The sequence below is a fragment of the Pundamilia nyererei genome, unplaced genomic scaffold, assembly GCF_000239375.1.
Source record: "Pundamilia nyererei isolate P.nyererei 1_Seehausen unplaced genomic scaffold, PunNye1.0 scaffold00084, whole genome shotgun sequence".
Taxonomy (NCBI): Eukaryota; Metazoa; Chordata; class Actinopteri; order Cichliformes; family Cichlidae; genus Pundamilia; species Pundamilia nyererei.
This window is the reverse complement of record NW_005187485.1, coordinates 413855-433166: the sequence shown is the minus strand read 5'-3', so window position 1 is coordinate 433166 and position 19312 is coordinate 413855. Positions and strand designations below refer to the sequence as shown.

The window sequence follows — 19312 nt, the reverse complement described above, 5'->3', positions numbered from 1 at the left end:
ACCTTTTACTGTGATTCAGTATTTTTTTATTAGCAACGACCAAAGGTTTCCTATTTATCGATGGTGGTTTACTTCAACTGGGTGGAGCATCTAGAGAAATGATTAACTGATCGTAGCACAGTCATCGTTATGATAGCTTTTCCTTTGAAAGTATATGAATCAACCTTGTGACCCTTAAACTGGTTTGAAATGCTATGACTGTTTCAGTAAGTAAGAAATACAGATATGAATCATCTGTCGCTCGCTGCATTTTGATATTATAATTCAAGAAATGTAATTATGCTAGATGAATTAATGCTGATAAATACAACTGAAAACTGCATTAGCAGGTGATCGAAAGCTAAAATGTACAAATAATCAAATATGGAATACTAACGTTTTATAAGAGAGGTTCAATAAAGGATCCTAACTATTTAGTTACAATAAAGAGGACTTGATGCTAGGCTTCAATTTAATGGACTACTTTAGCATCTTGACCTTAGTCCTAGTGTAGATAAGCAAAGCTCCTAACATAACTGACATTACAGACGGGATTAAACTGTGTCATGACGTACGTCCTTAGATATGTCGTCACGTCTTGCACCCTTTGTTTTTTTCCTGGTTCATTTAATACATCAAGCTGGCACAAAGTTAAGAATAAACAAACCCTGAAGCAATCGCTGGTGGTTTTCCACACAAGGTTATGATGACACCAGCGCCTGCTCTGAGAATACTAGTGTGACTGTGTAGAAAATAAAAATACTCTGTATTGTGGGGGAAAAAAAGCTCTGCAGCTCTATTTTGGCCATAAGGTCCCTGACCACACTGACAAGACTATATTTAAAGAACAAAAACAAAAAAAGATCATACCTGATCATAGTTGTCATGACCATGAAAGAAAGGTTCCTTCCTGAAGATCATGCTGGCGAGCATGCAACCCAAACTCCACATGTCCAAGCTGTAGTCATACATCTACAAATAATATAAAGAGGGGCACTGGATTGAAGTGGCTTCCTGACTTGATTATATATTGAACACAGACATTTATTTGCCTCTACATGCAGATAGTAATATAAAGAGTTTCACCTGGTAGTCTACCAGCAGTTCGGGTCCTTTGAAGTACCTGGATGCCACTCTCACGTTGTATTCTTGGTTTGGATGGTAGAATTCAGCCAAACCCCAATCGATTAGACGGAGCTGAACAAGAAGAACAAGTCAGAATATGCTGCAATAACTGTATCGGGCTACAAGCCCAAGCTGGTGTGAACCACAAATGATAATGACAATAGCCAACATAATAATACAATACCTTTCTATGTTCATGATCAATCATTACATTGTGTGGCTTGACGTCTCTGTGCATAATTCCCATACTGTGGCAGTAATCCAGAGCCTGCCATTAAAAAAATAAAAATAAATAAATAAAAAGATATACATTGATCTAACGTTTCCAATATAACAGAACAGCTGGTGCAATCCACATGTACGAAAAACTGCTTACCTTTAAGATTTCGTACATGTAGAACCGTATGTCAAAGTCGGACAGAGTTTGATACAATTGCTGTAAAAGAAAAAAACAAAACAAATTAGAGGCAGTTTGGGGAAAAAATAGTAAGATTAACATTTCAAAATTAGCAGTCCACAAAAACACAACATCATTACCTTGAAGTCTGTGTTGTTGACATGTTCAAACACCAGAGCTGGGGTCCGTGACTAAAAGAAAAAGGGAAATGTGTGTTTTTGCAAAAAGTCTTTCGCGTTTAAAAGCCTCGAATTATTTTAAGTAGAAAAACAGAACATTACCACAGGGTCCTTGACGATATCTAACAGTGAGATGATATTTGGACCACCCCTCAAATTCTCCAGGATCTTTATTTCTCTCTTGATTTTCTTTTTCTTGACAGGCTATGGACAGGGACGAGGTCTCATGAGGCTTATAAAATCTCAACTGAAGTGACAAGGTGAAATCCACCAACAATCAATCGATAAACATCCATACCTTCAGTATTTTGACGACCACTTTTTCATTGTTTGTGATGTTTATGGCTTCAAACACTTCACTATATTTGCCTCTCCCTAGTTTTCTGACTAGCTGATAGTCGTCTTGGTTGCTGGGGAAAAGAAATTTTAAAAGTCAGAGTTAAAAACCTAAGGAAAAAAAAACAAAACTAAACCAAGGTCACCAACAATAACCCCTTTTCCTTACCCCCATTCAACAACATGGGACTCATAGTCCCAGTATTCCCGAGGTCTCTGTGTGTTTACATCAGGGTAAACTCGAGAGCGGCTTGGAACAGGGCCAGACATATTCTACAAAGGGTCTTCTCTAAATCTCCTGAGATGAGACAGAAAAAGAACAAATGAAATTATACAATAAAGCTCTATTAAAATCACAGGGGCACAAATGTGCAAGACAAATACATACTGATGGTTACATAAGCATTTTTGAGTACTGGTTTAGCATTCCAACTGTTATAAACAGCCTTGTATATAAAATGTTGGCCAAATATTGAAATATAAGACAGCACAGCATACCTGGGAGGTTTCCTCCAGGACAATGGTGAAAGGTGAACTGAAACAAAGTTGGCTGAAATGCCTCTACGGTAAGTAAGCTACATAGGAAAACAGACAAAAAAAAATATACACATATATATATATTGTTAAAAACCATACCAGTTCTTGGCATTTATTAAATATTACAGGAAGAAATGATGAGCAATGTGTAGCAAAAAGTTTAAGACATATTTAGACTCAATGGTAGCCTGATTAAAACTTTCAAAAGAAAAATGTGAATATTCCCCACACGCTACAGAAGAGCAGTAATAATATCTTAAGTAAAACAGAGCAATTCTAAAGTAAAACAGACACGTTTAAACAAAACTAAGGATAGCCCGGGGATGTCTAGTGTGTGGAAATGTGCTGGCGTATAAAATGGAGCAACCTGAATGTTAAATGGGGGCATCCAACCAGTCTAATCAGGAGGTACGGGGTTCAATACAGTCATCACTGGGGGCTACACCAAGCCAGTATCTCCTGTTGAAACGGGGCAGAAATGTAGGTTAATTAAAATCAACAGTATCAATCAGGAAAACACGAGCAGTGTGCTAGCCAACGTACGCCAACCACTATATAACGTTATTAAGGTTATGTCAAATTTATGAGCACACGAAGAGCATCCAGTCGACAAATGATCTATCTGCTACGAGACACGCGTTCAGCTGGAGCCAGTTTGCCCGCTTAATACTTTGATGAAGAGGTGAAATGTGCGCACAAGCCTTCTGTGGCCCCACAAGGCCTACTGTGGAGCTAAGAGATAGCCGGGCAGCTGGCTTACATGCTAGTTAGCATTAGCTTCGCCAACTGCAGAGTAAAAAAAGCCGGGTACAAAGTCACAACAAGCTCTCGACCACACTATGGGTCTGTAACGGAAAGAAAATAATAATTCTGCGTTAAAGTAGTAAAACGACTTTCCAATTGCCCATTATTAAAGTGGAATTTCACAAAAAGCTTCGAAAAAATATATTTCTTAAAGCTAAAAAGTGCTAAGCTAACAAGCTAGGGGAGTGAATAGCCAGCTTGGCTGGCGAGGCAACTGGCTGACAACGCCTTGAAAAAACACCCTTGAATCACTGTGATCGAACAGCAGAATGGCGTCGCGGCTGTGTTACTTATCCATAGCCTTTCCTCGTGTGCATAGCACCCACAAATAGCTCTAAACCAACGAATATTTGCGATTAAATAACCCGATTACCTCTCAGCGTTGTTGGGACGTCAATATGGCGATGCTCGAGATCAAGAGCTTAGTGCGACCAGCCTGTCCTGCAGGGGGCGCTCTCTCTTTTGCTTTTCATAGGGAGACTGTAACTCAGTCTGCCACCAACAGGTCTCGCTAGAGGAGGAAACTTTGATCCGGACGTCTCTGTAGTTAAAGCTTTTTAGTTTATGTAAAACTCAGTGTTCGGTTCCACAAGTAGACTAAAACATCCCATCTGTTAAAAACAACTAAATGTATGAATATAAATAAATGTATTACTGTGTGCATAATATTGTATTTTGACTTTCTTGTTTCTATTTTGTTTCTATTTTTTATTTTTTTCTAATATATCTCTAATTAATTTTTTCTTCCTGTACCTTGTGCTTTTGTAACAAGTGAATTTTCCCTGTGTGGGTTTAAGCAAGGCCTATGCCTATATTTATCTGAGCATCACAAACGGTTTACTTAATTCAGTACTGTTATTTTCACATCTGACATCGGGAAAATACCTAAATAATAAATGTAATCATTTAAGGTTGAAATTTGATTACTTTTCTTAAAGTGACCCAAAATACACGAAAATAAAACTCAAATATGACCTTCATTCATTGAGATTTTTTTTAGGTCCACTAATGTGCGTCAAATCAAGGAAAATGTGTAGTTTTAGGGAATTTTGAAACTGTGAAAATGTACATGCCATGTTTGTCTATCACATGAATAGTCAGTGTTTCCTCCACATTTGCCCAGGTTTCTGCAGACAAAGGAACCTATTGGTCTTTGAAGCATCACGGTGGAATCGCCAAACAGCATCATAGTAAAACATCAGGGGGAATGATCATAAGTAACAGAGGTATGAGGTCTGAAATAAGGTGGGCATAGTGGTAGACTGGTTAACACTGTTGCCTCAGTGCAAAAAGGTTCCTGGTTCATATGCTTGCTGTGGCATCTCTGTGTGGAATTTGCATGCTTGATCTACTTCAGTGTATCTAGAGTGGGTTTTTTCCCCCACAGTCCAAAGACTGTCAGGTTAATTGGGGGTTCTGAATTTGCAGTCAATATGAAGAAGATAAAATACTTAAAGTGTATGGAATAAAGTTCTGTATAAATGTATAGTTAAAGTGTGAATTATAGTAAGACGAGTGATCATTAAAGCTATACTAAATATAAATGTGTGTACCAGCAGATAACACATGTGAGAATCTCTAACAATAAACAAACTGTAATAAGATAAGATAAGATAAGATAACCTTTATTAGTCCCACACGTGGGATCCACACGTAATCCATCTATTCTGAACTATTGAAACAGAGATTAAAGGAGGGAATGCGGCAGAACAAGATTATAATGGCATGTGTGTGATTGACCTTTTATTGCTGCTTTGAAAGCACAGACAAGTTTGCAATAAGCATTCTTTTGCTCTAAGTGTTCATTAACATTGAATAAATATTGATCATCTGTGAAACAATATTTAAGGATAAATCATTCATTTATTAATGCAGAACAGGTTTTGTATATATTCTAAATTAATCTGATCTGTTGTTCAAAATTTGTTGTAAACTTTTACTATGAATTCAAAATTGATCTGAATCATAATGTGAAAGCATATAGATTATGAACAATAAGGGTTAAATGTGATTTACATAATTTTCCTGCTTTTAATATCATTGTGGTTGTACTGTAGAACTAGAGAAAGAAGGGATATATGTGAAATTGCAATTTAAATAGATTCACCTGAAATCTTGCACTCTTCATGACATTTGTAGAACCACAATGAATAAATGGACAATGGAGAAACAATACATGTTCTGTGGCCATAGAATAGCCTCAGGGGCATTTCTCTGAAAAAAAACCCCAGCCACCTGTAATTAACACATAAATGAGGGGAAGACCAGTGGCTTCTGTGAATGTTAAGAATGATTGTTGTCATACTGAACTGAAATGAATAGGCCTTTGTAAACATATCAGAGCCTTTACCCTAATTGTTGCTCCTCTACGTGCCATTCACGCACTGTTCAACACAAAGAAACAGTCTTTGACTAAAACTCAATTTGATACTTCTTGTGAGAATCTATAATTAACTAAGGCAAGGCCTATTAAAGGTCACAAAGCGAGACAAAGCAGCAGCACATAAAAGCCACCTAACTGCACCCTTACTGACCAACAGTGGACAGACCCAGGACCCAAAGTCAGCAATGAAGATGTAAGTCTGGATGGATTTATTTTGCATTTTAAACTTCTGTAATTAAAGCTACTTTCATGTACTAGCCACAAATGAGATATTGCATTAGTTTTGATATAAGTATATATTTTCTAACTGAAATCTTGAATAATTTTCTCAGCCTCTTGTGTTGCCTGCTCCTGCTTCCGTTTGCAGATATGGTGGTGGCAGCTTCTATCAAAGGTAAACCATTGAAAGAGAGTAAATAATTAAATATTGTTCAGGAAACTGTTAATTTTGTAATAAAATTCAAATCTGTCTAACAGGGCAATCCCCAAAAGAAGGTGTGTTAAGCTTTCTACATGGTAAGAACTATTCATGTCGCTAAACAATGCTTGTACCATTGTTTGAAATGATCACAAGACTTGTTCATTGCAAATTTGTAGATGCACTAGCACTTACTACAGAAAGGACCACACCTGCAGCCGTCACAGGTCAGTGCTTCCAAATGTAGCTTTCAGATGTACTCACATCCTCAAATTACTTTTGGTTCTCTATAAAAAAAAAATCCTGAGTGCATTAAAGAGAACAGAAACATTTCTAGTAATCGTGCTGTTTTTGTTGTTTACTTTTACTTGTTTAATGCAGCACAAAGGACCCCTCTATGTGGCACTGTGAATGAGCAAGACTCAGACGGTACACTTTTTTGTTGTTTCCTTTTTCATTTTTAAAGAGCATCTAAAAACACACTGAACAAAGCAAAAGAACTCAAACAAACAAAAAAAGCACAATTACTTTTTCAATAAATGGCTAAAAATTCATTCACAGATATGTCAGATGCCAAATCTACAGAGAGCTCTGAAACCAACAGATGTTCAGGTACGTGAGCAATTTGGATGATGTGCAAATTTAGTAAAAAAGAATGTAATGCAATATCAGTAAACAAAGACATTTTCTAATATTTCAGAACCTGATGCGTTTGACAAAAATGGAGATGAAAGCAGAGGTGCAGTGCTTTTAATCAAAATTATTAGCCAATTGAATCAAACTGTCTGTATCAGTGCGGTGAATGTGGTGATTCAGATGGCATAGCAATGACTTCCATTCTTCCTAGATGTATCCAAAGACCTTGACAGCGATGAGATCATGATTCCTGGAGCTGTGGCAAAAAATGAGGCTCCGTCAAGGAAGGTGACTGTAGTGGGCAAAGACGGTATGGCAGCGATGGATATGACCAGCAGCCTGGTTCAGGACCATGGGAGCAGGGAGCATAGTTTGATTCAAGGAGAACTCCAAGCAAGCAGAGACAGTGAGGAAGGAGGGATAACAAATGCTTGGGAGGATGGCGGTCAAAGCACCAATCTCCAAAGGTGGGCCACACGAGGAAAAGTTAATGGGATGAGTGGTATGTTGGTCCATGGCCAAATCAGAGAAAGGCCAAATTGGGGTAGTTTGGAAGACAGCAGTGACAGCCTGGCTGGAGTCAGCACCAATAAACAAACGGACTATGATGGTAAGACCATATTCTGTATGACATATTTCCAGGAGTTATGCTGTGAGAAATAAAAAAGCTATACAATTGTTAATATTCCCACAGAAACCAGAGAATATATGAGCTCTGAAACCTATCCAGTTGGTAAGAATTTGTTGTTCTCTTAATTACTAATGTAATGCACACAGTGACTGTTTCCAGAGGGTTATATCAGTGTTTGTGATCCTATCTTTTCTTTGCTTTAGTCCCACAAGAGCACAGGCCCAGCAGCTTGCCCATTCCATCCAAGAGCCATGTCGCTTGATGAGCGCACAGAGGTCAGTTTCCTCTGGATTTGAATCACATTTCAAGTATAACTCCAAGTAACCAACCTGACTTAGAAAACCACTGATGCCACATTGCCCGACTTAATTCCTCACATTTCCTTCACTTAAGATGAACCAGTTTTCTATATCTGGCTTGTGTTCCACATGTTCTGATTGCAGTTTTAACATTTTTCCTCTCTATTTTCAGATTGCATGTCTTCCTTATGAATCACGGATCACTGTCTGTTGACTCAGGAGACTCAACTCAAGACAGTTTGCTTCCACATCCGGATACTGCAGGGACTTTTTCTATCCAAAATTAGATTTTCAGCACACATTTTTGTTCTCTGATCAAACAAACAAATGTAAAAAATAAATATGTTTTGATTTAACCTGTGTTGGGTGTGTTGGTGTAAGCTGTCAGAGTGTGATGAAAATAAAGCCAACATCAATTAAATCATAAATGAAGCAATGCAATTACTTTTGAAGACTTGACAGGATCTGTCTGAGCCAAAAATCTGGTTTTAAAATGTAGTTTCATTTATTATTAGTTAGATACAAATACATATCATAAAACAGCCTAAAACAGGAACGTGAAGCAGCAACGATTACATTTAGTGCCAGGCAGTACTCACTGAATACAACATCAATCAATTAATGCAGAATAAACAAATTATTTGCGAGTAAATGTGACAAATCTTAGTTTATATTTTACATTGTGGAGCTAATTACTAACAGGACACTGTCAGCACTTTGATACTTTTTATGTTATTCAGTCATTTCCTATAGTGCCGAAGTTCACTGTAAACATCTGACTGGACTCCATGTAACTCCTACAGAAAAGTCAAAGCAATGCATCATTGTAATACGTATAATATACATTATATGTATTGTTTTGTTTCAAGTGTGTTTTTAGTTAGTCATTTTTTATTTTTAAAAGAGTCTATACATCACCTGGTATGGAGATTCTGTGACCTCTGTTGCCATTTTCTTTGAAATTGATGATGGTACACTTCTTTTGCCTGATAGGAGATTTAGAAGTGTCAGGTTAATGCCCATTTGGCATAACACCACTAGGCAAACATACACATGTAAAGAAAGGCACACGAATACAGTGCTCACCACTGTGTGATTCCCATTCCCTCTTTCTCCTCTGATGAGTTGCAAAGCAAAATACAGAAATAGTGATGAAGATGGTCAAGATGATGTCAGAGGCAATAATGCCTATTACAGATTCCATGTTTATCAGGTAACAGGAACCACATTCTGTTAAAACAAAAAAAAAACCCCAACAACATATGATTGAAATACAAAAGCCAAACACACACATCATACACGAGCAAAGAGTTGAAGCTAGATACCTTGCTGTCCTTCTGATGAGCCTGCGAGAAAAAGAATAAACGAACCTCAGGTTATAAAAAGAATCGAGGGTAGTCCTGTGTTCCTTTGCTACCATTGCTATAGATGTTCAAAACCAAAGTATACGCTACTCACCAAACAACGAACCCACAATACAGAGAGCATCAGACATCTTCTAAAGATTTTGGTTTCTGGTCTAAGAGGAAATGAGACAAGGAGGGTGAGAGCCTCCGGTCCTTCTGTTCTCTTTCGCTAGGCTCTCGCACCTAGATATCGAAAGGTAGAAGGGTTCTCTGGTAAAGGGCTGTCCACAGGGAGCGTTGTCAGGGTGTCAGGATTCGTGAGCATATGACTCTGATAGCAGGAGGAGAAGTGAGTCCACTCAGAGAAGAGGAAGCTGGTGGTTCTGTTTTTGCCACATTTCTGTGAGGAATGCTGCTCTATAAAAAGAAAATATTTGACTTTAATCCTTTAATTTATTTTAATTTTAATTTTTAGCGATGTTTTCATAAAAATAAAATCTAGGCTAGGCAAAGATAAGGAGCTGTGTGAGGTCAGTTTCATTACACCTTCAGTTTCTGCAGAAATACGTGTGATGGTATCTCTGTATAGAGCGTTTCCGCATGACCTGTGGTTTAGTGCGAGCGGTTGGCCACAGTAAGAGCTACCTAGTCTCTGGGCCGTTTTAAAACCAGCGGTTTATCTATAAGTCGGGTGTACTGTCTGTAAAAATGAAAGCTTCACTGTTATTGTCAAGCAGATTCCCACATTTCACCAAATATACACATTACTGTTCCCGTAGTAATTAAGAGGGTTAGTAGCAACTGGGTGCTGCGTTTCAGGACACCCAGTGATATATTGAGCACAAATTCAGAATCAGTGAGTGTATGAACATTAAAACAAGACTTGTGTTTTTCCATGTTTTCAGTATCACTATTTTGCAAGACAAATTCAAGCATTTTGACTGTTTCTGATAATTATCAGTGAAACATCCTTGAAGTTTTGTATTTACTTTCACTTTACAGATTTAAGAACATAGTGTGAGTGTCTAACATGAAGGCATTGAAACAGAGGGAGAACTAAGTTAGGTGTTGGGTGGGGAGAGCAATTACTGGGGAAAAGGTGAACACTGAATTTGCGGTCTTATTTGCAGGAGGAGAGCATGGAGCACTGAGGAGGGTAGCCAAAACTTGAGCTGCACACGAGTTACGCGGTGTCATGTCAGAAACTGAAGGCACAAGGAAATCAAGGCAAGTAAAGAGCATAGACATAAAGATACGAAGCAATGAGGCCTGGTTACCACCATGAGGTATCTGACAAACTGGCGGAGAGTGGATGACTGCGCTTAGCTATTGCCTCGCTGATTGCTGTCAATGGATGGGAGGTGAGCAAAACATGGAGGTGCTGACTTCATATGATCCAATATAGCATGGAGCTAGCTTGCGTGATTTGAGAGGAATGCCTCTGGCAGCAAGCCCTGGTGCATACTTGGGGTTTGGTCTTCTCAGCCGATCCCCGTAGCAGCGCTGTCCATCAGCGGTCCTTAGTAATGCTTCCAGAGTCCAGGTCCAAACATGTCGACAACTTTCGGTTTGACCATTGGATAGCCGGTGGTATCCGGTGCTAAGGCTTACTTTGGCTCCCAGGGAGGTGCAGAAGGTCTTCCAGACCTCTGAAGTGAACTGAGGACCTCTGTCAGAGACCTTATGGAGTCTGTGGAGTCTGAAAACATGAGCCACAAAGAGCTTGGCGTTTTCGGAGGCAGAGGAGAGTTTGTCCAGAGAGACAAAATGGCCTGACTTGGAGAACCTGTCAACTGCAGGGAGAATTACGGACTGGAGGAAACGGGCTCGCTGGTAGCAAAGTCTAAAGTTATATGTGACCAAGGTCTATGGGGGTGGTTAGTGGTTGAAGTAAACCTGATGGCCATTGATGGTCATTGAGTGCTGCTTTTGTTTTGTGCACTGGTGGAACAGGCAACTTTATAGCCTTTAACATCACTTTGTAGAGTTCCCCACCAAAAGTAATGTCTGATAAATGGGGGTGACAGGTGACATGTGAGCCCAATGAAGTGGAGACATAGCGATGATCAGGTGGCTCAGAGCATAAACCTGAACTGATGTCTTATTAGGTGACACTCTTGACCTTTATTCAATTACTTAGAAATTAATTACTTGGAAGACTGTTTTTAAAATATAAAACAAAATAAATAAAATATAAAATATAAAAATAATTTCAAATACACTTTTTTACACAAACACAGATTAACAGGGAAATGTTGTGTTGTGTAACATTTTCTGTTAATTAACAAAGAAACAGGCAGCAAGGCATATTTGCTACACATCACCGGAAGTTTAGCTTTAAAAGTTGACATCATCCACAAAACTGTGAAAGTAAATGACTCACAAGGTAATAAGAGACGGTTGAAAGGAGACACTGTACATCAATCAAGCACACTGTGTACTTGAGATCAGACACATAAGTAAAGAGATATGAAATCACTTTGGTTAGCATTTTTCATTCTGTGTTTGCCTGAAAGGACAAAGTGGAGCCATGTTAACCACACAGCGGAACCACGCTCCAAATCTAATCATGTCCTACATGTCTGAAATCTAATCAGGTCTTAAATGTCAGCTACAGAATGACCAAGTAGATGAAAGCGAGAAACAAACAGAAAGTAATGAGCAACCGAACAATCTGTGAAGCTATACAATGTAGAAAAACAAGACTAAGTTAACTGGCTAAAAACCATATAAATGTGTTCTGTGAACATGTCTGAAGATGAAATATTCCTCCATCTTTAAAAAAGAAAAACTTACCAGACACAAGAATGTTTTAGCTTTCTTTTATTAATGTGCTAAAGTGGACATTTTTTTAGCATTACTTTTTATACATTTTACAGTTTGTAAATATAATATGAACATTTGCACAACATCTCCATGTCCCGTTAAACTATTTCGATAGTTTGCATTAAATTAACATTAAATAACACTGCTGAAAAATATTAAAGGAAGATTTAAACCACACATCTGATGTCCGTGAATAAAATACACTTATACAAAATCAGAGCAAAAATTAAAGTTAAGATTGCTCAAATGTTTCCTTGATAGTTTTTAACAGTGTATTTGAATGTTAACCATATGCAATTATTATTATCACACACAATTAATATTATTAAAATGCAGTACTATTGTAGGGTCCTTATTTTACAATAAACAGTACCTTGAGGCAACTGTTGCTGTGAAATGGTACTATAAAGATAAAACTGGACTGCCTTTTTCAAAGTCTCTACTAAATAAACTGAAACACATCTCATATAACTTTGTAACATATTTAAAATCACAGTCCACATTGTATGAGTATGAAATCCCATTTATGAGACTCTTTTATTTATTTTTTGTAGTATGAATTAACAGGTTGAAGTCTAAGAAGTAAGATATAAAATGTGCAAAACAATGTGTTCAACTTAAAATGTAATAGTTAAAGATTTTTTTGTATAATTAATTTTCAGAGGAGATTTCTTTAAAAAAGGTAAACAGTTTTCTACAAGAAAGTTGAAAGTGTTTTCATGCACTGCACCATCCTTTTAGCTCTTGCAGTTGGCCCGGACATTCATATACACTTTGTGAGCTGTGAAGAAATCAGACAAGAGACAGCACAATGGAGAAAAGCTATTAGTTGAAAGTATACACTTGATGCTAAAATCACACATAACAGAAGAAGTCAGTTTGATGAATATAGTAAAAATATAGTTGAGAAACAGTCTTATAGGTGAATATGAAAGAAAAAAAGAAATCCAACGTGATAAAATAAAAGGGCTCCCAGGGACCGGCGAGCCCTTCACCGTCATCTTACCATTATCTATCTTTTGACGCCGAAAACTGGCACATCGGTATGTTACAACGACAATAATAAGGGTCAGCACCACATCTGCACAGATGATGCCTGCTATTGTTCCTGGCTCAATCCTGTAGCAAGACACTGTGCTGTCTGGTAAATACAAAAAGTGAGAAACAGACAGTTAGACAGAAATGGAGTGGGAAGAAAGAAAAAAACCCAAGAGATGTAGAGAAAAACTGAGTCATCACGACTGGTTGCCTAGTTCTACATTTACTTTTATTTTATTTTTTTTCTCAACATTAAGATTCATTTTTTTAAAATGCATTTAGGAAGTTGACACATCATCTTTTTTGATACTTACCAGCAAGTGCTGGAGCAAGGCCTTAGAGAAAGAAAGGGAACAATGAGGGATATGTTAGTTGAAACTTACTTTAAGTTCCTCTAACAAGTCAGTTAAGTTTCCGTCGTGCACAGCAGCTTGTGGTTTTACTTTCCTGTGTGAGACCACCTTCATTTTGAGTGTGTGTACAAAAAGAAAAGAGAAATACTATTAAATCATCCTTACTGAAAAAAAGACCAAATAGGACAACGGTGAGGAATTTGTTATTTGCCATCGCCATGAAGGTCGGCTCAGTTATGTTCTATCTGAAAGACAAGAAGAGACCAAACATTGTCCTATATTACATGTTCCAAAGATGTGGAGAATAAAGTTCATGTTACAGTATCTATTCTTCGAATTTTGATACATTTTAATTTTTGTATTAAGGACAGAACATCTGAAATGTCTCAGAACTGTAGGCTTGACCTCTTTTGTATACTCTACATCACAACGAGACATGATGGACTGTGTGGGTAGTTACAAAGCGATAGAGATAAAATTAGTAAATGAAAAATTCAGAAAATGTTAACATATGTCTAAATCATTACAATTATTTAAAAAAACAATAAACAAAAAGATTTAGCTCAAGCAACTGCATTTCATATGCAAACATTTCCTGTTCACAACTTTATAAATCCAACCTTTCCTCGAATAATCTAACCGAATAAAAACATTCTGACAGATTAAATCTTTAAAATTAAAAATGATGATGAAGAGAAAGTAAATGGGAGTCCAAAAAAAACGTACCTTCTCTGGTTTGCTGATCTGCCTTCTGCTATCCAAAACATGGTGTGACTTGCTATTCGTTTTCTCCTCTGACATCTCTGACGTCAAACTTTCTAACTTCCTTTGGTGGGCTGAAGCACCGTCTGCAAGCTTGTCTCCACTACAGATTATTTAATAACAGTTGAGCTCTGACAGAGTGAATCTGTATTTAATGGAGTACAACATTGTTTCCAAAAAACCCACAATAGATCCAATGTTGAAAGGAAGAATGTGGGAATCAGTTTTATTTATTTACTACAGTCCATTGCTGCTGTTAGCAGTTGTAGCTGCTGAATGTGGTTTTGGGTTTCTGTTTTTTTCAAATGTTGTTGCTGTCAGCGTTCACACTGACAGAAACTGTGGGTTGTTAAATGTCACCACTGCTGATGCTTACAACATAACTCTTGGCTACTCTTAAAAGCCAGAAAAGAAAAAAGAAAAGAAAAGTTATATTTTATTTAATATGTATATAATCGTAAAATGATATTTCAGGATTCATTTGAATAACTAAACTGTAATAAATACATTTCACTGAAACCCTTCTTCCAGCAATTCAGATTTTGACTTTTGTAAAATTCTTTGTTTACACATTTTATCCAGTGGTTGCAAAATAAATCTTGTATTTTGTTCAGTGCGGTTTGACTTCGGTTTCGGTTCAGGTCAGCAATATTGCACTGCCACCTGCTATATTCTAGCTGTACAACAGCAGAGGGAGCTGCAGGCCTTCTCATAGAATAACCAAGCTCATCTGTTAGACCAAAGATCAATAAATAAGCAGAAAACATAAAGGAGAAATAGCAGGACTAAACACTTAAATTGAAGTAAAACAGTTAACAGACCACAGAAAAATAAAGGTGCACATTGATGCACACATGGCTACGACTGCTTTCTTGCTGTCTCTTCTGTAAACAAGCTTTGTAGCCACAAAAGCAGTGAATGTATAACCTGTGGGTGAGGTTAGTTACCTTATAGAGGATTGTGAAAAGCACAGAGTACAGCTTTTACCACATCTATAATGTTAGAAGGTGAAAAAAACACTTCCCTGTTTTATTTAATTTAGCATTACATTTCTTCATTGATATTTATTATTGGTCTGAAATCTGTACTTCCACTTTTTCCTTCTATTCTAATTAACATCCATCCATTCTCTTCTGCTTATCCAATTCATGGTTGATTTGAATGGGCAATTATCCAAATGATCCCAATGGGCAATTTGGAATCACCAATTAATCTAATCCAAGTAATTTCTAGATTTTGGACTGAGGAAACCAGAGTAACCAGAGTATGGGAGGAACATGCCAGCAGACTCAGAACCTTCTTGATGTGAAGCAACATATAATATAATAAAACAACATAGTTCAACATTTGAGTCTTAAAATACTTTGGGTTTGTTGGTTACTATTTTAGTAAAGCGATCCACTAGCCACTTCATTAGGTACACTTTGCTAGTATCAGGTTGGACCTCCTTTTGCCTTCAGAAGTGCTCTAATTATTCATGACACTGATTCAACAAGCTAGAAACATTCCTGAGAGATTTTGGTCCATATTGACATGATAACATCACACGGTTGCTGCAGATTTTGTTAGCTGCAAATCCATAATGACCATTTGAGAAAAGTGAACTCATTCTCATGATCAATAAACTAGTTTGAGATCATTTATGCTTTGTGACATAGTGTATTTTCCTGCTCCAAGCAGCCATCAGAAGATGGGTACAGCAGTCATTAAGGTAAGCAAAAATACTCAGGTTATGCTGTGGTGTTTAAACAGTGTCTATGTGTGTGCCAAGAAAACAACCTCAGCATCATTACACCAACACCACCCACCAGAACGACTGATACAAAGCAGGATGGTGGTGACCCCGCCATCAAAATGTTGCAGCAGAAATCGCAGGCAATGTTTTTACAGTTTTCTGTTGTCCATGTTCGGTGAGCCTGTGTAACCTGTAGCCTCAGTTTCCTGTTCTTAGCTGTGTGAGTGGCACCCTGTGTGGTCTTCTGCTGTTGCAGCCCATCTGCTTTAAGATTCGACATGTGTGTTCAGAGATGCTCTTCTGTAGCTCAGTTGAAAACTGTTGTGATTTGATTTACTTTTGCCACTGACCTCTGGCATGAACAAGACATGTTCACTACCACTCACTGGACATGTTCTTTTTTTGGACCATTCTCTGTAAACCCTAGAGATGGTTGTGTGGGAAAATCCCAGTGCATCAGCAGTTTCTGAAATACTCAGATCAGTCAGTATGGCACCAGCGACTGTGCCATAGTCAGCGTCATTTAAGTCACTTACCTTCCCCATTCTTATGCTCAGTATTAACTTCAGACAGTCTTGACCATGTCCATGTCACTGAGTTGCTTTTGTGTGATTGGCTAATTTTGATAATTGTATTAATGAGCAGGTGATTTGGGTGTAACTAATATTGTGGCCACTGACTGTATATCTATTATGCTTAGCATTAAAGATATTATTCAGCAAATTAACTACAGATTCTCATTATCCTTTAAATAGCCTCCTTAAGAAGAATACTGTTATTTGTAGACACTTATCTCTTCTGAATATGTGAAGATAAGGGGACATCAAAGAACTGCCATATCTTTGATGGTTACATAGTTACTGTGACTTAATCTAATAACATAAGTATGACTAAGAAAGTAAGTTAAAATCTTTAAAATCCCCATATCTTTAAATAGTTTAAAAAAATACTTTTAACATAATTTTGGAGCCCTGTAAATAGTTGCTACCAAAACATGAGAAGAAGTCCCCAGAGGTTGATTGTTTACCCTGAAAAGATTCTCTGAAGAATGATGCATAACTTTCTCTGAAAGAAGCTTATTAGTTTTCTTTCTTACTAGGAAAAGTGTAGCTGAGCGTGTGGCAGACCTGAGGTATTTCCAGTAGTTATGTGTACAGGTATACTGGCATTAGCAGAGCAAATGTGGGATGTAGAATATAGATCAAACCATCTGGAGAATTTACTGAGAGGTGGAGCCAGAACTCTCGGTTAGGCTTTGGGCTGGGCTGTGGATGACCACAGCCTGATATACTAAACACAGAAAACATCTTGTGTAGTTTCCCTTCTTTTATCTGCTCTTTCAAGTCTGAGTTGTTCCTTGAACTAAACAGAGCTTTCAGCAACAAAAAGTCATCAGGGTCCAGAGTCATCTAATAGAATGAAGACTAAACTTGGGACTGCTGCACAGACAGTTAAAGCTGGATGGGCTTATTGTTAAACTGTGTCCACTGTATGCATTAACTATGCCTACTGGATATAAACTAAACATCTGAAGATATATATCTATAGTATATAGATAAGTAAATATTTCCAACACGGTATACATTTGTCTTATAATCACTAGATGGTACAGTCCTTGTTCTTTGTATCTGACTTTCTTCCATTCATTGTTTTTGATCCTTTCTGCTTCTTTCTTCTTTTTCTAAATGGAAAAAAACCTAAATCACAGAATTCTCACACATACAAGAGATGCAAAAGCTTGAAGTTTACCCATTACATTCATTTTCAGCTTGCCATTTACAGTTTTGGATCTGACTAGAGTAGGTCTGCATGATTCACAGATTAAAATAATCCTTATTTATTTTATCTTATTCCTTTACATATTTCATACTGCACTCCGAGGTTCAACCTTTGTCTTAAACTGGCTTTTTCACCTCTGTCTTCAAGGTCACCCTCTCTTTAAGCTGATTTTCTTCTGATTAGCTGCCCTTTGCATACAAAAGGTTTGAATAGCAAGTGAGCATGACTGCTGTATTTACAGACAATGATAATCATATTAAGGATGCCCACTCAGACTGAGAATAATACAGAAAACCACAGACTTCAGGACAGCCTGAAGACTGCACTTTTTGCTCAATTATTTGAGAATTGTTTAATATGAATTCCCACAATGGGAACATGTATGACAGGGCGAGCATTAGGGTCACTATAAGATTTTGTGATGAATGTACAGGTCACAAGCCCTAGTCCTGAATATATGGAAGTGTGTATTTAGTCCTCTGGGTAGGTTCATATCTGAGAGCATATTTACAGCAAGCACACAAATGGAATATCCAAACCTTTCAAAAATAACTAAACCCACAGCTAAATATCTGATGAGCCACATTTTTCCTTTAACATTGTTTAGTAGCACTTTTTCACAATTACACATTCTTTAAATATATATTCTAAACTCTTTTTTCCACTTGTTTACATCTTTCTGCATTATTATGTTGTTCAACCTCTCTCTGTGTTGTCTGACAATTGTTTATGGAGAAAGTAGGCAAAAAAAACCCTAAACATATATATTAGTCATTTAGCAAAAAACAAAAAACAACTCACCACCAAGTTGGATGTTTTGATGTTGTTTTTCTCTTTAGGTGACACAGAGATTCCCGTAAGACTTTATCTATACTGGTAACAAAGATAAGAGAAAGATAATATGTTTACATGAAGTTTACATACAGTCCACAAAGAAGAGCTGGAAAGGAAGGTCTGGGCATCTCTATTGACACTGCGGGCAGCAGAATGGCAGAAAATTGATATTTTAAATCATAATAAATACCCTGTTCACTGTAAGCTGAGATCACATTTTTTGGCTATAAAAACAAACTTGATAGGAGTTCATTATCTTTAGAACTTTATATAAGTCATAATAACAGTAGGTTGAGATAACGTGTTACTATATTTCTTTAGTTTTCTATCACACGTTGTTTTGCATCAGCGCAATGTTGAAAATTTCAGATCACTTATCTCTTTGCCAGTTACTACTTTAACATTTAGGCACTTGTTGTACTTTTGCGATCACTTCCACGACCTTTTTGATTCCACACATCTAAAACTACCAACTTGAGATGAGCTTTTGAAACATGACATAAGTGTCATTATAAACTGTACTACAAAACAGTCAAGGAGTTCCAGCTTGTTTAGGCTTTCAGCGCAACGTAAAAACTAATGTATTTCGCCGTCACTCACCTTTGTCCTCAAAATGTACTTCAAGTATTAAAAGCGAACATACTCTATAAGCAGAATGTCTGATTGTGTTTATTGTTAGCCTACTACGAGACTGGACAACCCATTACTCATTCCTGAGGCGGTTTAGTCGTTCAGCTGGTGCAGGGTGAAGTAATGGTAACCATTTATAAATAAACGCTCTTCTGTCCGAAACAGCGCCTAAATATAAACAACTCTTTATTCACTTGTCATACCTTTTGCTCGCATAACTCACAGCTCGTTCTCACACTTTTATTTTTTTTAATTTTTTTTTCTTTCTGCTTTTCACGCTTTGCC

The 19312-nt window shown here is 37.3% G+C and overlaps 3 protein-coding genes across 4 annotated transcripts in view; all 3 read right to left on the bottom strand.

Annotated features, from left to right (window-relative positions):
* LOC102205547 (casein kinase II subunit alpha-like) overlaps positions 1–3849 on the bottom strand; it is a 6438-nt gene extending 2589 nt beyond the window's left edge. Inside the window, exons 1-11 of the mRNA XM_005738411.1 lie at positions 3731–3849; positions 2921–3012; positions 2515–2591; positions 2186–2314; positions 1979–2090; positions 1783–1884; positions 1642–1692; positions 1481–1540; positions 1289–1372; positions 1066–1176; positions 850–951 (exon numbers count right to left, since the gene is read on the bottom strand). Of these exons, the coding sequence (XP_005738468.1) occupies positions 850–951; positions 1066–1176; positions 1289–1372; positions 1481–1540; positions 1642–1692; positions 1783–1884; positions 1979–2090; positions 2186–2286 (723 nt within the window). The 5' untranslated portion in view covers positions 2287–2314; positions 2515–2591; positions 2921–3012; positions 3731–3849. The remainder of the gene's footprint in view (positions 1–849; positions 952–1065; positions 1177–1288; positions 1373–1480; positions 1541–1641; positions 1693–1782; positions 1885–1978; positions 2091–2185; positions 2315–2514; positions 2592–2920; positions 3013–3730) is intronic.
* Positions 3850–8211: 4362 nt separating this feature from the next.
* On the bottom strand, positions 8212–9382 carry tyrobp (transmembrane immune signaling adaptor TYROBP). The gene is made up of 5 exons (XM_005738410.1): positions 9183–9382; positions 9050–9070; positions 8811–8954; positions 8643–8710; positions 8212–8521 (listed from the first exon to the last, which is right to left on the bottom strand). Exons 1-5 carry the CDS (start codon positions 9217–9219, stop codon positions 8465–8467), a joined length of 327 nt encoding a protein of 108 aa, XP_005738467.1. The 5' UTR covers positions 9220–9382; the 3' UTR covers positions 8212–8464.
* A 3021-nt stretch (positions 9383–12403) lies between these two features.
* Positions 12404–19288, bottom strand: hcst (hematopoietic cell signal transducer). Of its 2 annotated transcripts, none has more exons than XM_013912264.1 (7): positions 19231–19288; positions 18365–18436; positions 14014–14152; positions 13453–13532; positions 13249–13269; positions 12903–13037; positions 12404–12677 (listed from the first exon to the last, which is right to left on the bottom strand). In XM_013912264.1, the coding sequence occupies exons 4-7, from the start codon at positions 13505–13507 to the stop codon at positions 12634–12636; spliced, it is 255 nt and encodes an 84-aa protein (XP_013767718.1). In that variant the 5' UTR covers positions 13508–13532; positions 14014–14152; positions 18365–18436; positions 19231–19288; the 3' UTR covers positions 12404–12633. The 2 variants fall into 2 exon arrangements, with proteins under 2 accessions (XP_013767718.1, XP_013767719.1); XM_013912265.1 differs by having other exon boundaries at positions 18998–19278.
* Between the last annotated feature and the right edge of the window lie 24 nt (positions 19289–19312).